General features: G+C 35.3%; 1 protein-coding gene across 7 annotated transcripts in view; it reads left to right on the top strand.

The window, feature by feature from the left end:
• FAM193A (family with sequence similarity 193 member A) overlaps positions 1-27,132 on the top strand; it is a 218,901-nt gene that overhangs the window by 146,476 nt on the left and 45,293 nt on the right. For 5 of the 7 annotated variants that reach the window (XM_020992199.2, XM_020992195.2, XM_020992200.2 and 2 more), the window contains 7 exons: positions 5,929-6,053; positions 10,425-10,572; positions 13,304-13,381; positions 15,752-15,864; positions 16,006-16,248; positions 25,250-25,403; positions 25,996-26,175. In XM_020992199.2, coding sequence (XP_020847858.1) covers positions 5,929-6,053; positions 10,425-10,572; positions 13,304-13,381; positions 15,752-15,864; positions 16,006-16,248; positions 25,250-25,403; positions 25,996-26,175 — 1,041 coding nt within the window. The remainder of the gene's footprint in view (positions 1-5,928; positions 6,054-10,424; positions 10,573-13,303; positions 13,382-15,751; positions 15,865-16,005; positions 16,249-25,249; positions 25,404-25,995; positions 26,176-27,132) is intronic. The other 2 variants (XM_078148602.1, XM_020992198.2) reach the window with 2 other exon arrangements.

The following is a 27,132-nucleotide window of genomic DNA, read 5'->3' as shown; positions in this document are numbered from 1 at the left end:
TGCACTCTTTTAATCTCCTCCTCTTAACATTCTTTATCTCCATCAAAACCCAGTGGTTCATGTGCCACCTTCTACATGAAGCTTTTCCTGATCTTCCCAGGTGTTATAGCTGTCTTTACCCAAATTACTGTGCATTTGTTCCATGTATACTTATTTATGTACATTTTGTGTCAACTGAGAGAACATAAGTTTCTCAAGAGCAGGGATTGTTTGATTTTTATTTTTGTACCCTGGGAACCTAGCACAGTGCCTGACAAATTAGATGATTTGTAATTGATTCTTTGTCTCCTTAACTTGGCATTCAAGGCCTTCCATAATTTTGACTCCATACTATCTTTCTAACTTTATGTCACAAAAATCCATTTACCCTGTCCTGTAACCATACTCGCCTACTAGAAGTTCCTTAAATATGCTGTACATTTTCCTACCTCTTATAGTAATTCTGACTACCTTGATTGCTGTTTCCCCCTTTTTTCCCTATTAAAATGTTAGCCATCCTTCAGATGGTAGCTCTACCATAAAGCTTTCCCTGATAACCCTTAGCCAGACACAACTTATTTCATAATCTGTAATCCTCTGACACTTCATACATTTTACCTTGCGTTATAGCTATGTGTGTGTGTCTTGCTTAGCTCCTTTCTCCCTACTAAATTACAAATCCCTTAAAGTTGTGGATTATATCTTTTACTTCGCTGTTTTTCCTATAGTACCTAGCATGGAGTTTTGCACATGGTAAGTACTCAACAAATATTTGAATGAATGAAGTATAGATAGTAATTTTCCTTCTCAAATGCCTGACCACTTGAGTGGCAGTCATCCTTTTCACTGTTTTTTCCCCCACAGAATTTTGAGTTGCAAGTGATCTTATTAGTCATATATATAACCCAACCCATAACCATTCCATAGAAATATTGACATCCTTTAGTCTGTATGACATTCTTTTTGGTGTTGCAGGCGATATATTTAGAAGCTGGAAGGGACTATAGAGGTCATCTTTTTCAGCCCCCTTTTAGAGCTTAAGTGATCTCTCAGCTAGTAAGTAGCAGAGCCAGGATTTGAAGCCAGGTCTTCTTACTTTAAAGCCTGCATTTTTTCCACGGAATCATTGCCTTCTAAGTTGAGGTCTCTGAACTCAAGCTCTTTATAATCTACTGGAATTAAACTAGTCTAACCAGAAATATTGAAAGAACTTACATTTAAATGAAAAGACCACATATTGATCCCCTCATGCAGTGTTGAGTGTATGGTTAGGGAACTGATATACAAGTACCTGTTGAATTGAAAATATTATCTTTTCCTGACTTGGATTTCCTTACATTTCATTTCAACACTGTACTTACTAAGTGCTGAATGTTGTGATTTTATGTGTTCAAAGAATCAGCTCTGTCATTGCATCATTTTTTCAAATTGACTGTAGGTGGTAATAAAAGCTTACTTCTTCCCAGGTCTTTGTATGATGATGTTAAGAGTAATTTTTAACTAAAGGTAAAATAAAGTAATTAAAACCTGATGTTTAGTTATTTTCTTGAACATTTTGTATGCGTCTCTGTAGTTTCCAATGTCATTATTTTCTGTTGAGAAATTACCAATCAGGTTTTATCCCAGACCCTCTCCTTCCTTTCAACTCGATATGCTTAAAGGAAATGGTTACATTCTCAATTATAGGTAAATGATATTTTTTGGCTATTACCAGAAGTGCTAGGAGTAACCTAATGCTGTGAAACCTTATCCTCCATGGAATCATAGTAGTATTTCTAGGTTATTGATAAATCTAAGTTACAGAGTTTTTCTCTTAGTGTTCCTCTTTTTTTTTTTCTTTTTCCTTCAAAAAGGGGAACGCTCATGAAATAACCTGTGGTGTTGATCTGTGAGAACTCTTGACAATCCACGATTTTGTTCTCACGTATGAAATTAGATTTTATTGTCTTAGACTGATGTGTTGAACAGTAGTTAAAATCCAGAGACATTCTGCTGGCCAATTTTCTGCTCAGTTTTTGTTTTTAAAGCCCTTCATTTGATGTAACAGTTAATTGGTAGAAGTGTATGGAGAGATTGTTGGAATTTTTTTGGTTTTTCTTGCCACAACTGAGGCAAAGGAAAGTGGTGTCACGTGGAATTTGTGGTTAGCTTGTATTGGTTGAGTAAATAGAATGGACCCCTTTACCTTCTAAGGGATAGACTTTTGAAAGAGTATGTCATCTTGTAACTTTTATAAATTTCAGTGTAAGGCTTCTTGTTCAAAAGGGCATAGTTTATAACTTTAGGGGGGAAAGTGTTAGACCTCCAACCATTTTTTCTTGGTGAAGTTGTGACTGATTTTCCTTCCTTTCAAAGGAGTCCAGCTATTTGGAGAGGTTCAAGAACAAGCATTAAGACTTTTTGCCCCTGTGCAGGTGAAGAGACACCAAACCAAGATCAGCATGGAGAGACTATGGTCAGTACAGAAAGCTCCTGTTAAAAAACTTAGCCCAAACCAAATATATTCCTAGTCTTTCCTCTAGGCAGTGCAGGAATTTAATTCCTTTGGTATACAGTTTCAAGAGGTTGCTATCTAAAGTTAGACCTTTTCAGCTATTTAGAGACAAAGACCATTTCAAGAAACTAAAAAAAAAAGTTACTTTAGACCGCGTTTCCATAGCAAATTGGTAGCAGTTTACTTTAAGGGGTGGGGGGGGAGGTTTGAGTGTGTGGTCTAAGTTTAATAGACTGTAAATAATTTGATAATAGGTCAGTACTTTAGTTAGATATCCTAAGTAAATAGCAGAGATCTTATGGCCATATGTTTGTTTCCTAAAGGACCATTTACCTCATTAAGGGCTTGAATAATAAATATACTCTTGGCATTTCATTTTGCCTTTTTTTTTAAAGCAGTCAAAATAATGCAGTTTAGATCATATAGTTTAAGGTTACTTATCTTTGCATTCTTTAACATCAGTTCATTCCTGAAAACAAAAGTTGCTTTAAAAAAATGAAGTTCTCAGTTTTATATTGGTACCATTTCTTAATCAAAACCCCTGTTACTTTGAAGGGAGCAGTTTGATTTAACTGCTAGTATAGGCCAAAGGCTTACCTTAAGTGACTAAATCAATTTGGGTTATTCATGTAATTATTGCTTATTAGATACTGTAGCAGAATGACCATAGTTCTAGAAGCTGGCTTCTTTAGTTTAGCTAGAAAAAGAATTGAAGCTGCAACATTCTTGATTCGTCTTTCCTTTGGCGCTGACAGTACTATCTGCAGTTTGAATAATTTGCATAGATGTATCAGTATAGATGTTGTTCATTCTATTGAACTTAGCACCTTAGAATCTAAAGCCCTTGTACTTGATGGCAGCCGACCAAGATACACAAGTCTAATCTTGCTTGATGATCAGTCTACATGGACTTTCCCTCCACTCGTGAAATATGGAAGGAGGAATACTCTTTGATGTCATAGATTTCCATCATTATCTACAAAAGAAAAGTTCAAAAGATGATTTTGGCAACAACTGAAGCATCTCATTTTTCTTTAATTAGCACTATTTACTAGACATCCTAGCATTGTTTCTTATACTGTCTTCTTAGTAGTTAGTTTTCTCAATCACATAACTTCAGTCTCTGGTATTCTGCAATGGACGTGAATTTTGCAGCATGCTGTATATAGGGAACATGAATCTTAATCATTATTCAGCGACTTTACCAAAGCTGCTTCTCTACTACTGATGGCTCCCTTCTTCCTGACTTTGGCAGCACCTACTTAAAGGGACCAGAATAACTTCAGGTACTTACTAAAATGTTGAAACTTTTCAAGAAAATGTTTTTGTGCTTCATGTAATAATCTTCATTGCCAATCTTACAGAAAGCAGAAATGGTTGAGGTTATGTTTATTCTATTTATTTTACCCAGTCTTGCAAAAGCAGTAGGAAACTATTTTTAAAGCTTTACTGTGACACATCTGCAATATACTTCATACCTAAAGGTGATGATAATCAAGAAATCTGGATTTAACATCACAAGACAGCAGGATTTTGGGCTTTTATGAAACATTCAACAAAGACTTTTGATATATCTGCTTTTCCATGATAGTAGAATTGCATTAACTTCCTAGGGAGTGGGAAATGAAACGCCTTAGTTTTCTAGCAAGCTACTTCATCAGTGATGGGAATTGTGCTTTTGCTAGACCTATATCCTGACTTCTAAATTTTCTCCCTGAAGAAATGAAATGAATTTTACTTGAACTCCAAATTTAATCTGCCAGATTTTTAAATGTAATTTTAGTAAATCTTGTGGTTTTCCTATATGCTTCCTCTTGAAAAAGGTTTCTCAGAATTGAAGTATACTCAAGATTGAACTTCTTATGGAAGACATTCAGCAGGTTACAGTTGGTTAAAATAAAGTGCTGATAAAGTCAAGATTTCCATACCGGAAAAGACCTGGTAAAGGAGTGTATAAGTAGTTTTAGGATATGTTCTACTGACAATGGATCAGTAAGATTTTTAAAAATATATTATTGCACATTATTATAATTATATCAATATATAACTTTCTCAATGCCATCATCTTCAGGACTGACTATCTTATTTGTGGAAATGCCCAGTCTCTCTCTTCTCCCTTTTGCTGCCAATCTTTTAGTCCATTTTTAAAGTTTTAAAAACACCTTTGTGAGATAGTGAAAATAAAAAGATGAAACTATAGGTGGAAGAGCATGTTGAAAATGATTGACAGATTGAGATTTTCTGTGGATTTGTTTTTCACCTCAACTTCCCTATCCTTTATTACCAGAGGTTATGAAAAATTATGGCATGTTATTGGACTGAATTTTCCATCAATCTGCTATGTGTATTTTGCAAGGGTGAGACTTGCTGAAAATACCACACTTTGCTTCTGGACCAGCTTAATCTGTCATTCATGTTTAGTCATATTCATTGAAATGTCAAGGTAATGGCAAGGAAGCCCCAGAGTGTAGTCGGTCCACCAACATCCCAGCCATACTTGTTTCAACTCAGTTTGGTTAGATAGTAGAAATGTGAAAAGGTTATGTAATAACAGAGAACTTAAAGAATTTGCCATTGGTAATCAGTGGTTGAAGAAGCCTATATAGAGACAATAACAGGCAACCTTGTCAGTTTCTAAAACTTTCCATTGTTGAAGGAGAAATAATATATAATGGGATGACACAATTTGAACAAGATCATATATGCAACTAATGATTCAGAAGCACAGCTCCACACAAGACCAGCTGTTTGCAAAAAGAACATCCATATCTTTAGGAGGAAAATCAGTATTGTAGGTTATGTATTAATAATTTCTGCTGCTGAAACAATACTATTAGTTGTGTAATCCTCATATACAAGAGGCAGTAATAGGTTAATCTTGGTATCATTGCTTGTGATGGTTATGTCTTAACTCAAAGAGCATTTTAAGTGGCTTAATTTATGTAATTCATTAAAGAACTAGAAGACAATCTTTTGAGGAAGGAAAATTTCATTAGTAGAAAAATAGCTTAGTCTATCAGGTTAGTACAGTTGCTAAAGAAAAGAAATTTATAAGGTAGCCCCCAAAACTTAAGAAAATAAATTCCTTGTATTCTAGTATTGTAAAAGTTTAAACTGTTTACATTTTAGTTATAAGACTTTTTTAAAATGTAGTATGTAAGAGATAATCTTTAATGCATTGCTAGTAACTTGTTACTTTTGAGATGTTTTTAAACACCATGTAGAAATTTTAGTATTTAAGAATGTTAGATATTTCAAAGATGTATTGCATAGCTAAGTTTTAGATAGCTGGTAATTAATTATACACACACACACACACACACACAATCATAGGTAAATTAATGTATGGGTAAGCAGGTATTCCCATATTTTTGGCATCTGGTTATTTTGATGTTTCTTCATCCATTTAGTATATTTTGTGTGTGCTTGTATGTGTTTGTTTTTTTTTTAACTAGGAGAATGAGCATTTGAAAAAATTCCAGGTGACATGGGAACTGCACAATAAACACCTGTTTGAAAATTTGGTCTTTTCTGAACCACTCCTCCAGAACAGCTTGCCGACACTGCTTTCACAGCTCAGGTATTTGTTTAATATGTATAAGCAATTAATGTTTGGTAGCAATAGTATGCTTTATTTGCCTTTGGTACAATACAGTCAGAAGAACTCTTAGGAAGAAGGGATAAATCTTATTTTCGTAAATTGTTGTTGAAAACTATTTGCCCCTTTCCTAATTCAGTTATTCTTTTTTTATTTTTTTACCTCTTTTCCTGAAACCTTTTTGAGTCTTAAATCTATCAGCAGTAAAATGTGATTGGACTAGAAGATCTTTAAAATCCCTTCAAACTCTTGAGTTCTAAGATGTCTATTCAGTCTTTGCTTCCCACTGCCAAATTCTGTTACCTTTTTAGAGATCTTTACTCCCTTTCCCTCATCGCTTTTATCTTCTCCCATTCTTTCTACACATACAGAAACAAGTTTGTGTTTGCATATTCCTATACAGAATTCCTTCCTAAAAATGAAGTCTAGGAAAGTTAGTGGAAGAAAAAGAGACTAAGAAAAAACATGAGAAAACATTTACTTTCTGTTTAGTCCTTTTTGACATTGCATCATTTCTTTCATTCTAGCCCCTCTTCGCTTTCTGTATCTTCTCTCTTTCTTCTACTCTTCTCCCAAAATATTTATTATATTAGGCGAAGTGTTGAGATTTGGAACTGAGTGCCTGGTCAGGAGTCCCACATAATATTAACAGGGATTAAGTAAAATGAACCAGAAACATTTTTGAAAGAGGAATCAAAGTAATGAGAGTTCTAAAATACATTGTGAGTTTTTTCTGAATCTCAACTTTTTTTGTTCATCTTACTTAAACATTTATTAAATTAATAATAAAAAGTAATTAAAAACCAAATCATTATTATACAACACAAATTAGTCTGGTGAGAAAGTCACATACCTACTATTTCATTAACACTGTAATAAGGACAAGTAAATATGATTCATGGTCCCTAAAAGATATTCATTTCGTATTTCATATTCATCTTATTTGTTCACATTACCCCAAATAGGCAAAAGTGTACTGTTTATAAAGTATCATAAAATTTTTTTTATTGGGACTAAGTAAACTTCATCTTACTTTGGCTCATGTTGAACTGATTTCCTAATTTAACTTCAGAGTTGAGGTTTTAATGTGCAAATGTTTCCATAAAAACTTAACAATAAATTACATGCAAGCTTAGTTCCTTAAAGTATTTGTACTGTTCGTGTCTGCTTCAGCTGCTATGATACTGATCATATTAATAAAATTGTCTACTATTCATTCATTTACTTTTCTGGTCCATTTTTTGAGATATGTCAGTAAAATTGAAAGAATTATTGTAATGTCAACATTGTAAATTTACAATACATATGCAAATCTAAAGAGACATATGATCATTTCTAATCATTCTACTATGAGAAATCCTGCCTTACATATAGACTTTTGCACAGAAATATACTGTTTATTTGCCAGATTCTGTCTCATATTAGAAAAATTAAAATTAATGTATTAAAGTTTTTTCTTAAACTTTGTTTTTCATTAGTCTTGTCAGTACTTAATGCTGTTATTTCTGAGATGGAATACTCATTTTGTTTTCCTCTCTGGATTCCAGTGAAACTTTGTCTTGGAAAATATCTTACACCTAATTATTGGGTGCTGGTTAACCCAGAATGAGACAAGAACAGCACTGGGAAACATCCCCCTGCTTTGCTCCCAGTGTGATCACATCTTTGATCCTTCTGTATTTCATAACTTAGAAAAGGAGACTAAATCTTCTGTCTTGCAGGGGTAGGAAGCGGATATCAGTGAGTATGGGCTGTAAAGCTAGTGTTTCCTTTGGTATTTCAGTTTTTCAGATTGTCAGTGAGTCTAGAACTAAAACTGTGGAAATTGGGTTCAAGATTGACCATGAAAAGGAATAGTGTAGAAACTGAGAAAGCAAAGATTACAATGACAGAATGTCTATCCGTTGTCCTGGCAAAAAAAACCTTATGTAATCTATGGATTGTGGTTGGAGAAATATTCCCGGAAGAATATTATCAGTGTTTGAGTGATTATTTGGTACATGTTACTGTGCTAGGCAGTTTGTTGAACTTAAAGAAGATACGGATTCTACACTGAAAGTAATTTTTCAGTCTTTAGGTCTTTCATCTTGCCAATAAAAGCCCCTTAGTTTAGAACTGGTCATATGTGAATGACCCTGAAATTTAAAATGAATATAGTTTATGCTTTTTCCAGAGCCCCTTCACTTTTTTCTGTGCCTCTTCATTTCCCTTGTATCATTTTATCTGCCTTTAATTAGGTGTTCTTCGCTTCTGCCTCTTGCCTCCCTATGGTGAAATCCATACTCAGAAACTTGAGAATCAATTAATCTTTTGCAAATTCCAAGCTTTTTAGATTGTCATGATTCTCTCAAGTATTTAGCTAGGTTTCAGAAGAGTTGGAAAGGGTTCCATAGCTATATGCAGTTGTTGTTGTTTTTCGTTTTTTTAATTTTGGTGGCTTTGCACATCCTTACAAGGTCATGTAGTATGAAAAAAGCTCTGAAATTGAAACCAGAGGAGCTTCTACGTTTTAGTTTCTGCTCTGCCAAATGGTTACCTCTATGACACTGGGCGAGACACTTAACTTCTCTGATCCGCAATTTCACCATATCTAAAGGAAGGTGAGCAAAGAGGCCATAAGGTCCCTTCAGACTTTTAAGTCTATAATCTTAGTCTTGGTCTCCTCTAATTGTTGGGCATAGTTCATCCAGACCAACTTGCTTCTATTAAACCACGATAAAAAACTTACGATGGTCAGTTCTGCTTGAGAGTTCTCCATCATGATTTGAATTATTCTCCTCCTTTAGGTTTTCCACATTTAGATCTTCATTATGCTATGTCTACTATGAATTTTGCAAAACATGGGGAAGACACAGTTCCTGCACTGAAAGGGCTTATACTCTCAATAATAACAGCATTATAATTGACATTTCTATAGTGGTACAAAGTTTGCAAAGTATTATACATATGTTATCTCATTTGAGCTGTACAACAACCCAGCAAAGGAGATACTTTAGATATTATTTTCCCCACTTTAAAGGTGAGAAAACTGAGACTAAGAAGTTAAGTGACTTGCCTATAATGACCCAGCTAGCATTAGAGTCAGGATTTGAATCCAAGTCTTTTTGACTCTTAAGTTTAGCACTCTCTCCACTTACCATGCCACCTTTCATATGCAGCTCTTCAAAAGAGATCAGGTCTAAGGCCCAAAATAAATAGAATTTAATTGAAATTATTCTTCATAGCATTAATCCTCACCCATAGTCATAATAATTAGAACTCAAATTTGTGTAGCACTTTTGAGGCTTACAAAAGCTTTCCTGATAACAGCCCTTTAAACTTCTAAACAGTCAGTTTATATATTATCCATTTTATATATAAGAAAACTGAAACTAAGAAAAGGACAGAAACCCTCTAGCTCAGCCCTACACAACCTGTAGCTCACCCAAGAATTTTCCAGTGGCGCACGCACACGCGTGCACACACACACACACCCCCTCTACATTTTTCATGGGCCTCAGGTTGTGCAAGCCTACTTGGGCTTCTCTTCTTACCTCAGTCATTGAACAACACAGGTATAAAAGAGGAAAGGCCCTGTACATTTCTATAATTTAGAAAACACAATTCACCTTTAGTAGCATTTCCTTATATAGGAAAGAGATGAAAGTATGATGTCCCATTAAACTTGTTAATGCTTTTCTTGTCTTGTTTTATGTTTTTCTTTTTTCCTTACTACTTTTAGACCAGTTGCATTTTCTACTCTTTTTTCCTCTTTTTCTTTCTGTTCTTTCTCTTTCTTTTAACTGGACATTACAAATTTGTGTTCCTTCTAATTTTGGAAGATGAGGATTGTTTTCTGTATACATGCTAAATTAAGTTGATTTTTGCTTATGGCCATTGATTGATTCAAGGCCTCAGGGTGTTTCCTCAGCCTCCGTTATCAAGTTGTGTCAGGTGAATCTTAATAGAAAAAAAAAATTCCTACCTCTTGAATTAGTGGCTAAAACTGAACTTTATTTTAGTATTCTGCAAGATTTTAGAAAGTTGTATGAATACCTTATTCCTTCTATGCTAAAATTGTACTCTGATGTACCATTATAGTATGAAGGTATCTCTGGGTTCTCAAAGATTATGATGGTGTTATGTAAACCTATTACACCTTTCTAAACTGGAAAGACTTTGAGCTAAGCTTGAAAAGATTTGTCACAAAATTGGCCATGGCAGCTCTTAAAAACCCACAAATGTATATATCCTTGAAATCTATTTGATTTGAATTTTTTTATTTAAATAAATGGAGTTTTGGTTATTTATATCCCCTATTTATTTCTATGGTAGTTCTTTCGATTTCCTACTGAAAGATTTTTTGTCATTCAGGCTTGGAACAACATCACATGATTCCTGTAGTGAAGATATGTACAGTACCTTATTACAAAGGTATCAGCACTTAGAAGAAGAGATGGGTCGAGTTGCTGAAGAATGGCTTGAATGTCAGAAAAGAATAGATGATTATGTAGATGAACAGGTGAGAATTTTATAAGCAGTTGTCTACTTGATAGCATCTGTGGTATACACAGATTTTTTAATTTGTATGATTGTACATTAGTGCACTGTATGTATAAATAATTGTGAACAGATCAAGCTTTATATATGTATGTCTTCATCTATTCACAAATACTTAGACGTGTAAAATGAGTAGCAGTCACTTCAGGGGGAATTCCAAGGTGGTAGCCCTTTTCCTTTTGATGTGTAGAATTAAGGAAAATTGTTGCTGAATGAAGCAGTAGAAGCATCAGGAAAGGAAATCCACTCTTAGTGTGGAAGCTTAATCTTTCCTGCCTGACTACTTTGATTGGTGTTCCTTTGGCCACTTTTAATGGTACTGATATGGGAACATATGGTAGTAGCCAGTTTCCATCTCTTGTTAGGTCGTGTGTATGTGTGTGTGTGTGTGTGTGTATGTGTATGCGTGTGCTTGTGTACATACATGCTTATATGATTTATATCAGTCTTGCAAATCCGGATGGATAGATTTTACTGTGCTGTCTTGCCATATATACACACATATGTGGATTGCAAGATTGATATATAGATAGATTGCTCTATATCCATTGATTGATGTATCTATGTACATGAATACACACAAATATAAAATTATAATTTATAAATAGTGTTGGTAATAATTTTATTATCATTCACAGAGCAAGAGATAAAAGGGAAATGGGTCAAGAAGTATTTGGGTAAGCATAAATGGTGACAGGGTCCCTGATGTCTTAGTAGACAGCTGGATGGAATGTGAAGCATAGTCTTTGACTAGCTAGGTACAGTGGGTTGAAGATAACTTTCCGAATGTCTACTGTATATGCCCCCCTTTTCTTCTCTGAGATTGCTACCACCCTGGATCAGGCCTTCATCATCACACCCAAATTACTGCAATAACTTAATGATATCTTACTCACCCTCCATGTACTCGTGACATCTTGGGTTTTTTTGTTTTTGTTTTTGTTTTTTTGTTGTTACTCAAACAGTACAGTGCTATCTCCCAATTCTGGGCATTTTCACTGCCTTCCATTTCTGGGATTCTCTCTTTCCTCATCTCTACTCCCTGACTTCTGGCTTCCTTCATTTCCCTCTAAAATCCTACTTTCTATAGGGAGCCTTTACCAATTTCTCTTAATTTTAATGCCTTTCCCTCCTTTTGTGGATAATCTCCAATTTGTACTCTATGTAGTTTGTTTGTACGTATCTGTTTGCTTGTTGTCTCACTCATTAGACTGTCAGCTCCTTGAGGACAGGGACTGACTTTTGCCTTTCTTTGTATCCCCAGCTCTTAGAATATTGCCTAACACAGAGTAGCTGGTTCATAAATGTTTAGTGACTGGACTGACTACTAAAATGAATTTCTATTTGTCCATCTGTCAGAAAAGTTCAGCTTATGAGTTAAGTAAAGCCCCCAAACTGAGTGACTTAACCAGGATTAGGAGAGTGGTATACATAGTTTAGAGGCATTGGGCTCTGCAGGTCCAGTTCTATTAAAACAAATATAAGGAATGTGATGGCAGATTGCCTGATTCCATTGTAGGGACTGGTGTCCTGGTAGATAGCTGGATAATCCACAGGACCTGAGGGCCACCTCAATACAGTGGGGTATGTCTTTTTTAATATATGCTTTCTTCCATACAAGTACTACTTTTATAGACCATATACCCCTCACAAAAGAATAGACAATTTACATGAATTACTTTGGCTTAAACATTTTAACCTTCTGAGACCTTGTGGTGATCAGTCTCTCTATATCTGACTAGGTTGATTCTCATGGAAGAGACATAGACTAGCATCAAGGATGCTGGAAGCTTTTCCAGCTTGATGCCAGAGCACCAAACTCACTTTCATGCTGTGATGAGGAAAGGGAATTCTAGTAGAATCAGAATCCAGATTTAAACGTATTGCTATTTTTTACCCATGTGACCCAGGCCAAGTTACTTAACTTCACTGAAACTCATTTATCTTCATTTGTAAAGTGAGTGGGTTGGATTCAGTGATTGCTGAGGTCTTTGCACTCCCAATATGATTCTCTCAATTTCTCTAGTGATTGGGTACTCCAACCTTCAAGTGAAGAATTAGAGTCACAAGGCAGGTTTTACCCTGATCATATACCAATTAAATAGTTGATTACAGTCATTAGGAATTTCAAGTCTCATGTATTTTAAATGAACTTTGTAATTTGGCCTGTTTTATTTATTTATTTTTAATTATGCCTAAGAGTTAAACTAAGGAATTCAGCCATACATTGAGCCATTCCCAAATAAGATTTTAAACTTGTGGTACTGTGGCAAGAGCACTGGCTTTGGAAGCAGAAGCCCTTAGTTCAAGTCCCATCTCTCTCTCTCTCCCTCTCTCTTTTTTTAAACTATTTGTCTATACTTAAGTCACTTAACTTCCTTATACCTATTTCCTCACCTGTAGGTAAGGAGGCTGGATGAGATTGCTTCTCAGGTTTCTTTCAGCTGTAGAAGTGGATTCTGTGGTCTTTTTTTTACATATACATGTGTATTTTGCCATGTAAGAAACATTTGCGAAGATTTTTTAATGATTTCAAGAAAACAAAAAGAGGTTGAATTGAAATGCCAAGTAATATATCTTTACCATTGTAGTTTTTGTGTCCATAGATCATGTATGTCATTTGAAGATCTAGGCAGCCTGGAAATGGCTCTGTACTAACATAGATAGTAATTTTCATGTGTTCTGTTACCTAGATGGCAATGAAAACCAAACAGCGAATGTTGAAAGAAGACTGGGAATTTTTTAAACAAAGACGGTTTATTGAAGAACAGGTAAGATTGTGTACCTAATGGAGAAGATGTTTTGGTTGACAAAGTAATTTACTTATTAGTCAAGCACATTGCTGTTTCTTACCAAGATATGGACAGTGACAATCAGCCTGGCTTACTGCTTTTCTGACAGATTTCTTCATAGTATAAAGATTTTGAGCTTTTAAAGACAAAAATTATCTCTTAGTTTTATTCAGTTGTTCCTGTTTGAGAGGAGGAATATTAACTGGTGAAATAGTTCTTGAAAATATTATAACTTCATTATTTGAATTTTTTAGTATATTTTAAATACTGTACTCAAAGTTCATCGTAATACTGTCTTTAGTGATCATGATTTGAGGTTGGCTTATGATTGAGGGTCCTTGTGGTACTTTGGTACCTAAACCTCGTGATTGAATCTAAGATGGACTTATTTTATACTGATTGTCATTCAGTAGTGAAGGGTTTTTTTTAGTGAGTTTATACTACATAATTCTCTTTCCTATACTTAGCATCATCCAGAGAATTGTGACAGAGATTTTTTTAATTGAGAAAATGATTATAAATGGCTTATAGTTATCCTGGATTAAGAAGTAAAGATACAAACTGGGAAAATTAATTTATATTTAATATATATGATCAGTCTGACATCTAGAATTTATAAAAGACTGCCATGATTATAACAATTATTCTTCGATAGATAAATGTAGATGTCATTGTAGATGTAGGTCAAATGTAGATGAACAGGCAGTTCTTGGTGGGGGGAACCCCACAAATATTCAACGGCCATATGAAAAAGAGTTAAAACCACTAATAATGCAAGAAATATAAATTAAAACAACTCTTGAGTTTCCACTTAGCAGCCATCAAATAGATAGAGATATAGAAAAAATTAAATGTTCATATGGCTGTGGTATAAACTGTGTTCCAACCCGTTTGTCCGTTAGTCAGTAAATCACTGAGCATTTATTAAGCATCTACGATGTTCCAGGCACTGGGCTACATGCCAGTGAGATAAAGAAGGGTAAAAAATAGTCCCTGCTGTTAAGGAGCTAACATAATAAAGAAAATGACATTCAAACAACTATGTACAAATAAGAAATATATATTATAAATTGGGAGACAAGGTGCAGTCTGAGAGAGAAGGCATAAAAATTAATGAAGAGTTCTTGTAGAAAGTTGGATTTTATCTAAGATTTGAAGGAAGCCAGAAGGCAGAAATGAGGAGGGAGAGAGTTCAAGGCATGAGAGATAGTCATTAAAAATACTCAAATTCAGGAGATAGAATATCTATCTCATTTAGGAATAGCAAGGACACCAGTGTCTTTAGATCTCAGAGTATATGAAGGGAGAGAAAACTTTACGATGACTGGAAAAGTGTAAGGGGACAGGTTTATGAAAGGCTTTGAATGGGGCAGCTAGGTGGCACTTTGAATAGTGCTCCGGCCTTGGAGTCAGGAGGACCCAAGTTCAAATGTGGCCTCAGACACTTGACATTTACTAACTGTATGACCCTGGACAAGTCACTTAACCCCCCAGTCGCCTCACCAAAAAAGCAAAAAAAAAAAAAACACCACAAAAGAAAAGAAAGATTTGAATGTCAGAAGGTTGTATTTTTGATCCTGAAGGCGATAGGGAGCTACTGAAATTTATTGAATTGGGGGTTGGGGGTGGTGATATGGTGAGACTCGTGCTTTGAGAAGATCACTTTGGCAGGTGACTAGAGAATATAGTGGAGTGGAGAGAGACTTGTGAACCTTTTGCCTCAGTGAACCCCAAGACAGACTATATCTTAAAGAAGTTATTAATGGGAGAAATGGGTCTTATCTGCACAACAGTGTTCCTAGTAGCAGTATTGGTAATAGCAAGAACAAACAAAGCAAAAAATCTAGCAAGAAATTAGATAGCTATCATTTGGGCAATGGCTGAGCAAATTGGCGTATGTGACTATAACAGATTGTTTGTATAAGACCAGTCATTTAATTTAGATAGGAAACTCCTTAGAAAGCAGTATGGAGATAGAGGGCCAGCTTCTGAGACATGATACACTCCACAAGATGTCCACATCATACATTTCCCCCCTGGGCCTCATCCTGGCCACCCACCCCACATACAGTCACGTTCTTACTCTGTGTGACCTTGGGGAAGCTAATTCATCTTTCTGTAAATTCCATTTCCTTATGACCAAGTGAGGGGCTGCACTGAGTAACTGCTAAGTTCTGCAGCTGTGATTCTGTCTGTTTGAGGTAAGGTATACACATATACATGTTATGTGTGTGAGGGCTTATATGATAGTTTGAGAAATATGGCTTTTCTATAATCCTTTACATTTTGAATTGTATTTGTTTGGAAATGTATTCTAAAATTAAACTGTTCTCTTATTATTTGCTCTAGCTAAATAATAAGAAAGCACTAGCAGGAGAAAACAACTTCACAGATACAATGAGGCATATGTTGTCATCACGTCTGAGCATGCCTGACTGTCCCAACTGTAATTATAGGAGAAGGTAAGCCTCTTGTACCAATAGGTACTCATTAGAGAATATTTAATCTTTATTTTACCAAATAGAAAACTAGAATGGCTCTTTTAAAAAATAAGTTTAGTTTCATATTGAATATATTTATAATTATCCTTAATTCTTAATTAGATGTACTTGTGATGACTGCAGCCTTTCACACATCCTTACATGTGGCATCATGGACTCACCCATCACCGATGACATCCATATTAACCAACTACCGCTACAAGTTGATTCTGCTCCTGACTATCTTTCTGAGATGCGCCCACCTAGTATGTCATCAGCAAGCTCAGGGTCAGGTTCCAGCTCTCCTATTACAATTCAGCAACATCCCAGACTCATCCTCACAGACAATGGCTCTGCCCCAAATTTGTAAGTCTTGATTATTTTTCTTTTTTGGTGAAGTTTCATAAGTTTCAATAAACTAATGAATAAAATGTCTATAGATACAAGATAAAAAAGTTGTCTAAAGAAGATAGATCTTAATTTTTTTTTCTGAAAAGTAGTTTTTAAAAGATACAAAAATGCATACCTTGAACTTTGATATTTTGGTAAATGAAACAAAAAATAAGCTGATGTCAGTTAAAGAAAAACGTGGTACATTGGGAATTGCCTATAAAGTTGGAGTTTTAAAATTTTATGTAACTTGGTAGAAACAAGTTTTTCATCATTATTTTAGTGTGAAATTTAATGATTTTTTTTATATATTATATTTTCTCCCTGGAACAGTAATGACATTTTAGCAGAAAGCAGTATGAATTTTTTTCAGTTTTGAGCTTTTTATTAAAGCTTCATTATTATATAATAATCTGGAATTAATTCAATTGTATTGCCAGTTAATTCCCATTCTAGATCAGTGATTCCAGTATTTCTTGAGGTTGTGGCACCCTTCCTAATTATTCACATTCCTCCTGCTATCTTGCTTTATGCCCAAGTTCTTGATAATTCTGAAATTTTTTTGAATTTTGCAGTAATATTCACCAGACTGCCTCACAATGCTGTGTAAACTTCACGTGCACGCGCGCGCACACACACACGGATTAATCTGGGATAGCTTGAGATCCAGTGTTATATAAAAGCCCAAATTATTTTACCAGAACAAAAGGAAAATGTCTAAAGAAATATCTTAGTCATAGTTTGTTAGTAGTAATAGTAAGGGTTCCAGAACATAAATACTTTGTTATCTAGTGAAAACAACATAGTACTGGGATTCAGAACACTTGGAATCAAGTCCCAGTTTCTCCATTTACTTACCTTCGACATGTTTAATTTCTCAAAGTCTTTTTTCCTACTTATAAATACAAGAAGTTATAATGCAGTTGTAGTCCTTGTGCTGAGGTTTAAAATAGTCAATATAAACTGTGTAATATGCCATGTATCCACAAATACAAGCTGCTGTTCATTTAGTTGATAGTTGATAAGCACTGGGAATAAAAGTAGATCTGCCACAGTTGTGCTAAATGAGTTTATACTCTAATAGGGAAAGCGGATAGAGAGAAAAATTTAAATACACAAGTAACTGTACAAGGCAGAGTAAGGTGAGGGCAACGGAAAGGTCCACCAAAGTGATAAAACAATTGAAGTGGGAAAAGTAACTTTGGTAAAGTTGGGGAATTTGGGCAGGCTCATGGAAAAAGTGGCATCTGAGTTGGCTCTTCAAGGAACAGAAAAAGATTATCTCCAGATGGAAATGTGTGAAAGTCCATGAAATCTGTTTTGTTCTTCAGGTATGGTGGTGTGAAAAAGAAAGACTCAAGGAGGAGGGCTTGGATAAGAGTGGTGTACGGAGTAGTTCAGTTTGGGAGGCTAGAGTGTATTCAATTTAACAAATATTCATTAAGTGCCTTTTAGGTACTTTAGGCACTATGTTATTCTCCAGGAGTAAAAAGATAAAACAAAAGAGTCCTTGAAGTAGCTTGCATTCAGCATGAAGGGAAATGGAATGAGATAAAATGGGAAAGATAGATTGGAGCTGAATTATAGCAGATCACAAAAACACCAGCATCAGGAGTTTATACTTGGTAGACAAGGTTTTTAAAGAGAGTAGTGTCACAGGCATTTCATGTCTGATGTAGCAGAAAGACCTATATTTGGATCATGGATCTCTTACTCAGTACCTCTGTAACCTTGGTTAGCCAAGGCACTTATTAACCTCTCAATTTCCTCATCTACCAAATGAGGAATTGACCCCTAGATGATCCTTAAGGTCCCTTCAGTTTTAAATCATATAACCTTGACATGAAAAATTGATTCAGCCTTCCTGAGGTTTCCTCAAGTAAACAATATAAACAAGACATTTAATGCTTAATAAATGGTTTCAGTAGACATTACAGTTATTTTCATTTGCCATTGGTTACATGCTCATTCCTTATGTTGAACAAAGGTAGCAAGGGTTAGGATGGTTGTTATATTGTCAGAACATTTGCAGGCTGTTAAAATGAATGGTGGTAGAGATGGGTTGGTGCCTTTGGAACAAATGCTGAATTTTGAGTCTAAGAACCTGAGCTTGAATCCTAATTCTAACACCTGTGTAACCTTGGACAAGTAACTTAATCTCTCTGGGCCTCAGAATCCTCATCTATAGAATGAGGGGTTGGATTAAATGATCTGTAAGGTCACGTACAGCTCAAAATCACATGATATCCTAGTGATTACAAGTAGAACTGTCCAACTAATCATACACATTAACAGCGATATTGTTTGATGAATTGTGAATGACTTAGCTATTCTAGTAGTAATAGTGATCCAAGGCAATCTCAAAGGACTGATGATGAAGCATGCTATCTGCCTCCAGAGAAAGAACTGATAATGTCTGAATATAGACTGAAGCAAAATATAGACTGAAACAATATTCCCTTCCTTCCTTCCTTCCTTTCTTTTCTTTTTCTTTCTTTTTTTCTTTCTTTCTTTTTCTTTCTTTCTTTCTTTCTTTCTTTCTTTCTTTCTTTCTTTCTTTCTTTCTTTCTTTCTTTCTTTCTTAATCTTCTTGTACAAAATGACTAATATGGAAATGTTTTACATGATTGCACATGTATAACCCATATCAGGTTGCTTACTATCTCAGGGAGGGATAGAATTTGAAACTCAGAAATTTAAATAAATTTTTAAAAATGTTTAAAAATTTGTTTAACAAGATAATTGGGGAAAAAAATAAAATATTATTTTACCAAAAAAAAACTGTGCTAAAGTAGGAAGGCCTGCCTCAAGAGGTGGGTGAGAAAACCTTAAGTGTCAAGATTATCCAGAAGATCCAGATAAACAGTGTCAGAGACTGCAGAGAAGACTGAGAAAAGACAGTTAGCTTTGATAATTATGAAATTAGTAACTTTGTAGATTTGTAGAGAGCGGTTGCAGTTGAAAGATGAAGCTGGATGGCAGACTGAAGAGAGTTTAAAAGAGAAAAAGAAGTGACAAGTACAAATGATATTCTCGAGGAATTTAGCCATGAAAGGAGGAGATATAGGATGACAGCTTATGGGATAAAGTGATAGGTTTTTTTTAAAGGATGGGGGAGACATGGGCATATTTGTAGGCAGCAAGGAAAAAAAGACAGTAGTTAAGGAGAGATCGAAGATTGGCAAAAGAGTAAGGATGATAGGGAAATCTGCTGAAGAAGATGAAAGGGAAAGAGATCAAAGAGGCATGAAAACGAATTTTGCCTTGACACAGAGAAGGGCTACTTCTTCATGAGAGATGAGTAAAAGAAGAGATAGTAGGGAAAGACAGCTGAGGAATGTGAGATGAAGAGGAGGGAATAAGAAGCAGCTACTGGCAAATGGCTCTGGATTTTTTTTCATTGAAGTGTAAGGTAAGGTCCTCAGCTGAGTGAGGGAAGCAGGGGTTGTGGGAGGCTTGAGGAGAGGACAAAGTTCAGAAGAGCCATTGTGAGGATGGGCGAGGCAGACTAAGAAGAAAAATGTGAAAGGGTCACCCTGCGTCAGGGAAGGCCCAGTTCAGACTGTGTAACACAAGTTGTAGTGGGCCCAAACAGCATAGTTTTGTTATTTTCTCCATCTCATCTCTGCAGCCTCTCAGTAGGAGTAACAGTGGCAGATGGTGAGAGTAATGCAAGGTTGGAGTTTGGTAATGCCTGACTGGAATATGACAAAGGGACAAGGGACTCAGGTGTAGAGTTGAACTCATTTACCAGGGAGTTGAAGGGAGGAGAGTACAGCCAGTGTAGGTGTGATGACTTGGGGAAAAACTGGAGGTCATGTTGAGCATCAAGAACAAAGGTGTAGGGGTTTTAAGGCAGGAAAAGATTGACTGATAAAAAGTTATGTTCAGAGAAAGATCTTTTGGAGTTCATGAATATAGAACCTTTTCTGAGTGACGAAAAGGTGAGGTATGTGACTGTATATCTAGTTGAAAGGGGTAGGGGTAGTGGGTATTGAGTAGATGAAAGAACTGGAAAGTTAGAGTATTTAGAGGACTATTATTGTATATGTTAAAGTTTCCAAATATGAGAGAAAGATTTGGGGAGGAAAGAAAAAGTCTTTGAGGTGAACACTGAACTTACTATGGAAGGAAGGAGAATGCTCTGGGAGCTGATAGATAATGACCACCAGGGGCTTAATTGTGTGATACATTTGAATGATGTGACCCGCAAAAGTAGAGATGTTACTGAGTAATGGTGGTAGAGCAAGTGTCTGGAAGTAGCAGCAGAAATCAAGGAGTATTCTGACTCCACCATCATGACAAGTAAGTTGGGAAATTATATAAAAGTGCAGTGTCAACAACAGAGAGCTAAGTCTCAGTAAGTGCCAGAAGATGGGAGAAATAAAGTTTAACATGAAAGCAAGTTTGTTAATTATGGAGTAGAAATTCCAGAGAGCACAGTGGAAGAAGTGAGTAGATTTGGACAACACAAGGGCTTCATTCAGCACACTGATATTCTCTAATTTATGTCTTCCAGTAAACCTATTTATTTGAGAAATGGTGATGGTGTATTTTATTATTTTTGTCATTATTTTTAAAAAATTAAAATAAAATTGCCTCTATGGCTTCTTGATATGGCGTAATATTAGTACATCTAACTAACTGATGTTAGCATTTGTTATGTTTTCACATTTACATTGTCTTTTTAATTTTTTTTTTGTTAATTTAAGGCAATGTGTTTGTTTTTTCTCTAGGGCCTCAGAATTTCTAGTTATGGTGTATGTTGACTTCCTCTTTTGCAATAGGGTGGGGAAGATCTGGGGAGAGTACATTTGTCCTCCAAAATACTTACATTATCCTTTCTTATGGCATGTATGCAGAGTCTGACACTAACACTGTTAGCATAACCAGATTATATTGAAGGACATGAGGGTAGAAAGAACAAGGATTTACTAAGAGTCTACTGTGTTACCATGAACTATGCTAACTACTCTACAAATACAGTCTTATTTGATTCTCATGACAACCTTGTGAGATATGTGCTCTGACTTGCACAGAGTCACACAACTAGTAAGTATTTGAGACTGGATCTAAACTCTGGTTTTACGGACTCCAGAGCCAGCACTCTTATCTACTGTGTCACCTAGCTGCCATAAATTTGCATACCTATTTTTATTTTCACCGATTCTTCTGATGAATTTTGGAGAGGAAATGTAGGTTGGTAGGAAAAGCATAGAATTTGGATTTAAGAGATGTGGTTTTAAGTTCTGGCTTTACTACTTCCTTCTGTGTGACCTTGAGCATGTCACTAAGTCTCAGAGTTTCCTTAAGCATAAAAAAGGGGGTGATATTTGTACTACCACTTCACAAGGTTGTTAAAAGGAAAAAGCTCTTCGATACAGTATAGTGGTGTAGCATAATATAGTATAGTATTATCATAATATATTAGTATATAAAAAATAGTATACAATAGTGTATAGTATGCAATTCTGTACTATTATGTAGTATACTATTAGTATACTATTTTGTATCATATGCTAATGTACTAGTTTTATAGTATAGTATCGTACACACCATATAGATTTTTATATTACATTATTATATTATATTATTATACCATACTTTTATATGATATACTATGAATATACAATAATAGTACATTGATTTCTGTGGCTTTCTATAGTGTATTACTATACTATTTTGTATGCTGTACTGTAGTACAGTATACAATGTAGCATACTATCTGTATAGGATATTGCATAGTATACTATTATATACATACAGTACTGTAGTATTCAGTAATTGTGTGTGTGTATGTGTGTGTGTGTAGTATAGATCTTGTATGTGTACAATAGTATGCTATACTATATCCTAAGCAAGTAGTGTACTATATAGTATTCTGTACAATATCTAATAAATACATACAATGTACATATAATAGTAGAGTATACTATTCAATATCATACATAGTACAGACAATTTTTGCTTTACATAAATTCATATTACACAAATTTGACTCAATGTAAAGAATCCGGAAAGAAATCCATGTTCCAAAAAAATTTTACAAAAATTCCGTATGAAAAGCGAAGTCTGTATGATAAGACACTATGTGATACAGGCAGCTTAAATGGTTTTGGGCAGCTGAGAAGCATCTCTAAGTCAGTTCCCGCATGTCTGCAGATAGTGAATAATATTGTGCTCTTCCCTTTATTCAATAATGATCCTTATGTTTTTACCGTGGCTGGTGGCAAACATGCTCTTGAGGGGAAAAGGGAACCATCTCTTAAGCGTAAGACAATAGACTTGGAAATGAAAATGAAAATAATTAGAAAATATGGAGGAGGACAAAAACTGTCATCAATAACATGTGAACTTAGTCTTGTGGCACTGACTGTGAATACCATAGTAAAGGATGCTGCCTGAATAAAGGAGTACACAAAAGGCAGCGCTTGCGTGAAGTTGACTTAACTGTTGAAACAACAAAAAGATGCTATTCTAGAGATGAAGAAACTGTTAACTATGTGGATAGAAGACCAAACTCAGAAGAATGTTCTTTTAAGCTTGATGACAAATTCAAGCCACAGTTTTTAAAATGTTAAGAATCATTTAAAAATCATGCAAGACTTCATAATGTGCAGTTGTTAGGAAAGGCTGCTAGTGCAGATATTGGAGCAGCAGAGAAGTTCACAGAGTTCCTACAAAATAATAATAGATTAAGGTCCCTACTTACTGGAGCAAATCTTTAATATAGATAAAACTGACCTGTTTTATCAAAGAATGCTATCTCAAACCTGTGTCTCAGAGGAGGAAAAAACTATGCCAGGGCATAAAGCTTTGAAAAATAGAGTTAACTCTTCTGCTTGGAGAGAATGCATTTGGGACTTGTAAATTAAAATCTGTTCTTGTGCACCACTCAGAACATCCCAGAGTTTTGAGAAGAATCACCAAGGCAACTCTACCTGTGCATTATTTCAGTAATCCTAAGGTATGGATAACCCTCGTCATCATTGAACACTGGTTTATGCACTGCTGCTTTCCCAAGAAGTTTTGTAATGATAATGGCATTCCTTTCAAGATTCTGCTTATTTTGGATAATGTCCTAGGACACCCTCCCCATCTGGCTAATTTTAATGAAAATGTAAAAAGGGTCTACCTTCCCCCTAACACTACCTTATTACAATCTTTGGCTCAGGGAATGATTTCAAATTTCAAGGCATATTCTTTACACATTTGTCCAGGCAGTTGCAGCTTTGGATGCAGATAAGGACTTGACTGGGCAGCTAGGTGGCACAGTGGATAGAACATGGGCCCTTGAATCAGAAGGTCCTGAGTTCAGGTCTGGCCTCAGATACTTCCTAGCTATGTGACCCTGGGCAAGTCACTTAACCCTGTTTACTTCAGTTTTCTCTTCTGTAAAATGAGCTGGAGAAGGAAATGGCAAACCACTCCAGTATCTTTGCCAAGAAAACCCCAGATGGGGTTGTCACAAAGAGTTGGACACAACTAAAACAACTGAACAACAACAAAGAGGATTCGACATGGAGAGTTTTCTGGAAGTCTTGTAATATTTACGATGCAATCTGGAATATTGCTAAGGCATGGGAAGATGTAACATAAACATGTATAAAAAGAGTTTGAAGGCAAGTGTGCCTGCAGTTCTTGGTGGATTTGATGAAGTTGAAACATTTGGAGAAGTGAATAACCAGAGTGTAAAATTAGCACAAGAATTGGAGCTGGAAGTAGATGAGAATGATGTGGAGGAGTTGATTGGGTCTCATGGGGAAGACCTGATAAAGGAGCATCTGATTGAGCTGCTAGCTGCAAAGATTACAGAAGGAGAAAGGAAGGCTTTGGAACCCAAGGTCAAACCCAGAAGGTTCACAACAATACAGTGGCAGAAGCATTTCAGCATTTGAGTGAAATTTTTTCTTTATTGAAAAGATGGATCCACATACTTCAAGAATTTTAAAAGCTCAAAGACTAGTTGAAGATAATATTGTTTGTTATCAGATATACAAGGAAAAAAGGAGAGCCACTGTCCAAACATCTCTTGATAGCTTCATTTAAAAAGTTGCACAGCAGCCAACCACCAGTGATAAAGGCTAGGTGCAGTGGGTGGGGAAGAGGCAATATACTGCACACCTGTGTTAACTTTACAGTACTATACTGTACATACTTTATCATTTCATTATAGTTGTTTATTATCATGGCACAGTGTTTAATGTGTCTGCAATTATAGTATATCTTATGACTTGCATAAAGGTATCCTTTTTTTGTATACCTTTGTGTTATCTAAGCTAAGTGAAGTGGGTGAATAGGGGCAAATTCGCATTACATGAAAATCGAGAGGTCTGCAGAGTAGTCCACTTACATAAAGTGAGAACTGTATACTAATAGTATAGTTTATATCAGTATAGTATAGTAATACACTGTAGAATTCCATACTGCTGCTATTGTTACATGTTGTTTTCCTAAGTAAACAGCACTAAAATATAATTTAACAATAACTGTGACTTTTTATTAGAAATTTGACTTATCCCTGTCTTAGAGCTCTAGTTTCCTCATCTATAAACTGTATGTGATAATACATTACTACGTCTCAGGGCTATTGGGAGGAAAGTGATTATGTAAATCTTAAAGAGCAAGACATTTGTGAATTGTATCATACTGAAAACAGTAGTAGCAACTCACATTTATAAAATACTTTAAAGTTTGCAGAGCACTTAATGAACAATAATCTAGTAGAGTGTATAATAGAACTATTTTCCTTATATTTCAGGAGAGCAAACGAGTTCTAAGCAGTGGCAAGACTTGGCCTTGTTTGAATAGCTTTTAAGTACCTAAAAGCAAGATTTGAACTTACATCTTCTAACCTCATATCCAGCACTGTGTCATGCTATCATCATTATTACTGATAGTATTTTTAAAGTGTCCTTAAGTTAATCTACCAGAGTGGCCTTATAATTTTGTGTTCTGTTTTGTTTTTGCTCCTCAGTGGTAGTGATGATGAAGATGTTGCACCTTTATCAGCTAAATTTGCTGATATTTATCCATTGAATAACTATGATGACACAGAGGTTGTAGCCAACATGAATGGAATCCATAGTGAACTAAATGGTGGAGGTGAAAACATGGCATTGAAAGATGAGGTACAGTATGAATTTGGTCATAGATAAGGAGTGAATTAGCTGCCTAATATGCCTTGTTGATGATATTAAAATCTGCTTGTGTTGGTAGTCATGTACATTTTTTCCAGAAGTAACTCATGTTGCCATTTCTTCAGTATACATCTCCCAGAGGTCTTCATGAAATTTTAACTCTTAATAATTTGTAAGATGAGGGGGGTTGGACTAGATGTCTCCTGAGATCCCATCCAACTCGTATTCTGTGATCCTATGTGCATTGATCCTGTCAAAGGTCAGTGTATATAAGGTATGACAATTGGCCTATAAAATTTTCACCATCTCTTCCCATTTATCTTAGTCTTAAAAATTCATGATAGAATTATGTTTTATGTCTTCATTAGAAATTTCATTATCCATAATTTGGACTTCTGTCGAGGTCTGTTTTTTTTAGACTCTGAGTATGAATCAGTGCTAGTTTACACAGCCAAATTTACAGAATTCCAAATTGTCAATAAGTAATTTAAAATTTTTAGTCAGCTTTCTTATTACAAAACCAATAAACACCAAAGAGATTTATTTGAAAAATATAATTTCTTTTTAAAAAATTTTTTTAAAGTCTCCTCAGGTAAGCAGCACTAGTAGTAGTTCTTCAGAAGCTGATGATGAAGAAGCAGATGGAGAGAGCAGTGGGGAACCCCCAGGAACTCAAAAGGAAGAAATAACTCTAGGAAAAAGAAGTCCCAGAAAAGATGAAGCTAAAGTGGATAGTCCACCACCATCTTATCCAAGTCAACAGGTATAGGGTAGTTTGTTATTAAAGGTTTTTAGCTTGACATATGACCCTTTCTGAACTTTTTTTTTTTAATATCATAAAGCCATCAGTTTCTGAGATTCAGATTAAGGGAAGTTTTCTTTTTCTTTTTTTTTCTCTTCCCCCATCAAAAGCATTATTAAATATAGCCACATTTCTACTCTGTTTCCTTTGATTAAATTCATAATACCTAAGCTTAGTTTTACAATGACCCATGTATCTCAAGGGATGTCTTAGCCCTCCCAAAACTCTCCGAAGTTAACTTTCTAAAGTCTTAGATACTTCAAGGATCTTTGATTTTGTTCAGGAGGTCACTACTGCCTCCAAAGCAGATCAGAACTCCTCTAGGACTTGACAGATAATTTTAGAGAGTTAGTATGTCTGGAAAATTCGTTAACCTATGCCTAGTCTGATGACAAGCCCTTCTGAACTTAACCGACCTGGTAACTATACATTCCAGTATTAGACCTATACTTAAAGCCTTTCCAGTTTAATGGAGCATACCAGAGTTCTACTGCCTCTTACACTCTTTTTGAACATTTCCTCTGTGTCACAAGATAGCAGAGTAGGACTTTAATTTTCATTTTTCTTTCACATATGTCTTTTAGAAGAAAAATAGAGGGAGTGTTATAAAATTATATAAACAGTAATGGATTATTATATCTCCTCTTTCTCTGTCAGAGATCTGCTTTGTAATTAACAAATTAACTTTGTAATTAACAAAAACTGAAGGGGGGGGACCCTTTGTGAAATTTTGTCTTTGGGGCAGAAGACTTCTCTCTCACTTGCACAGGCATGCACACGAACACACTGGTATGGACGTGTGTGTCCCTAGTTTTGAAATAAGTAACTCTGTACTATATCAGTTTAATGTGTTGTCTGTAGACAATGGTAGACAAATATAGACATAATATGATGAATTGTCTATAGACAATTTAACCA

Source organism: Phascolarctos cinereus, unplaced genomic scaffold, assembly GCF_003287225.1.
Source record: "Phascolarctos cinereus isolate Bilbo 61053 unplaced genomic scaffold, phaCin_HiC Scaffold_9;HRSCAF=440, whole genome shotgun sequence".
In the NCBI taxonomy this organism is placed as follows: Eukaryota; Metazoa; Chordata; class Mammalia; order Diprotodontia; family Phascolarctidae; genus Phascolarctos; species Phascolarctos cinereus.
Note: the sequence above shows the minus strand (reverse complement) of the source record. Positions and strands in the feature narration are given on the sequence as shown.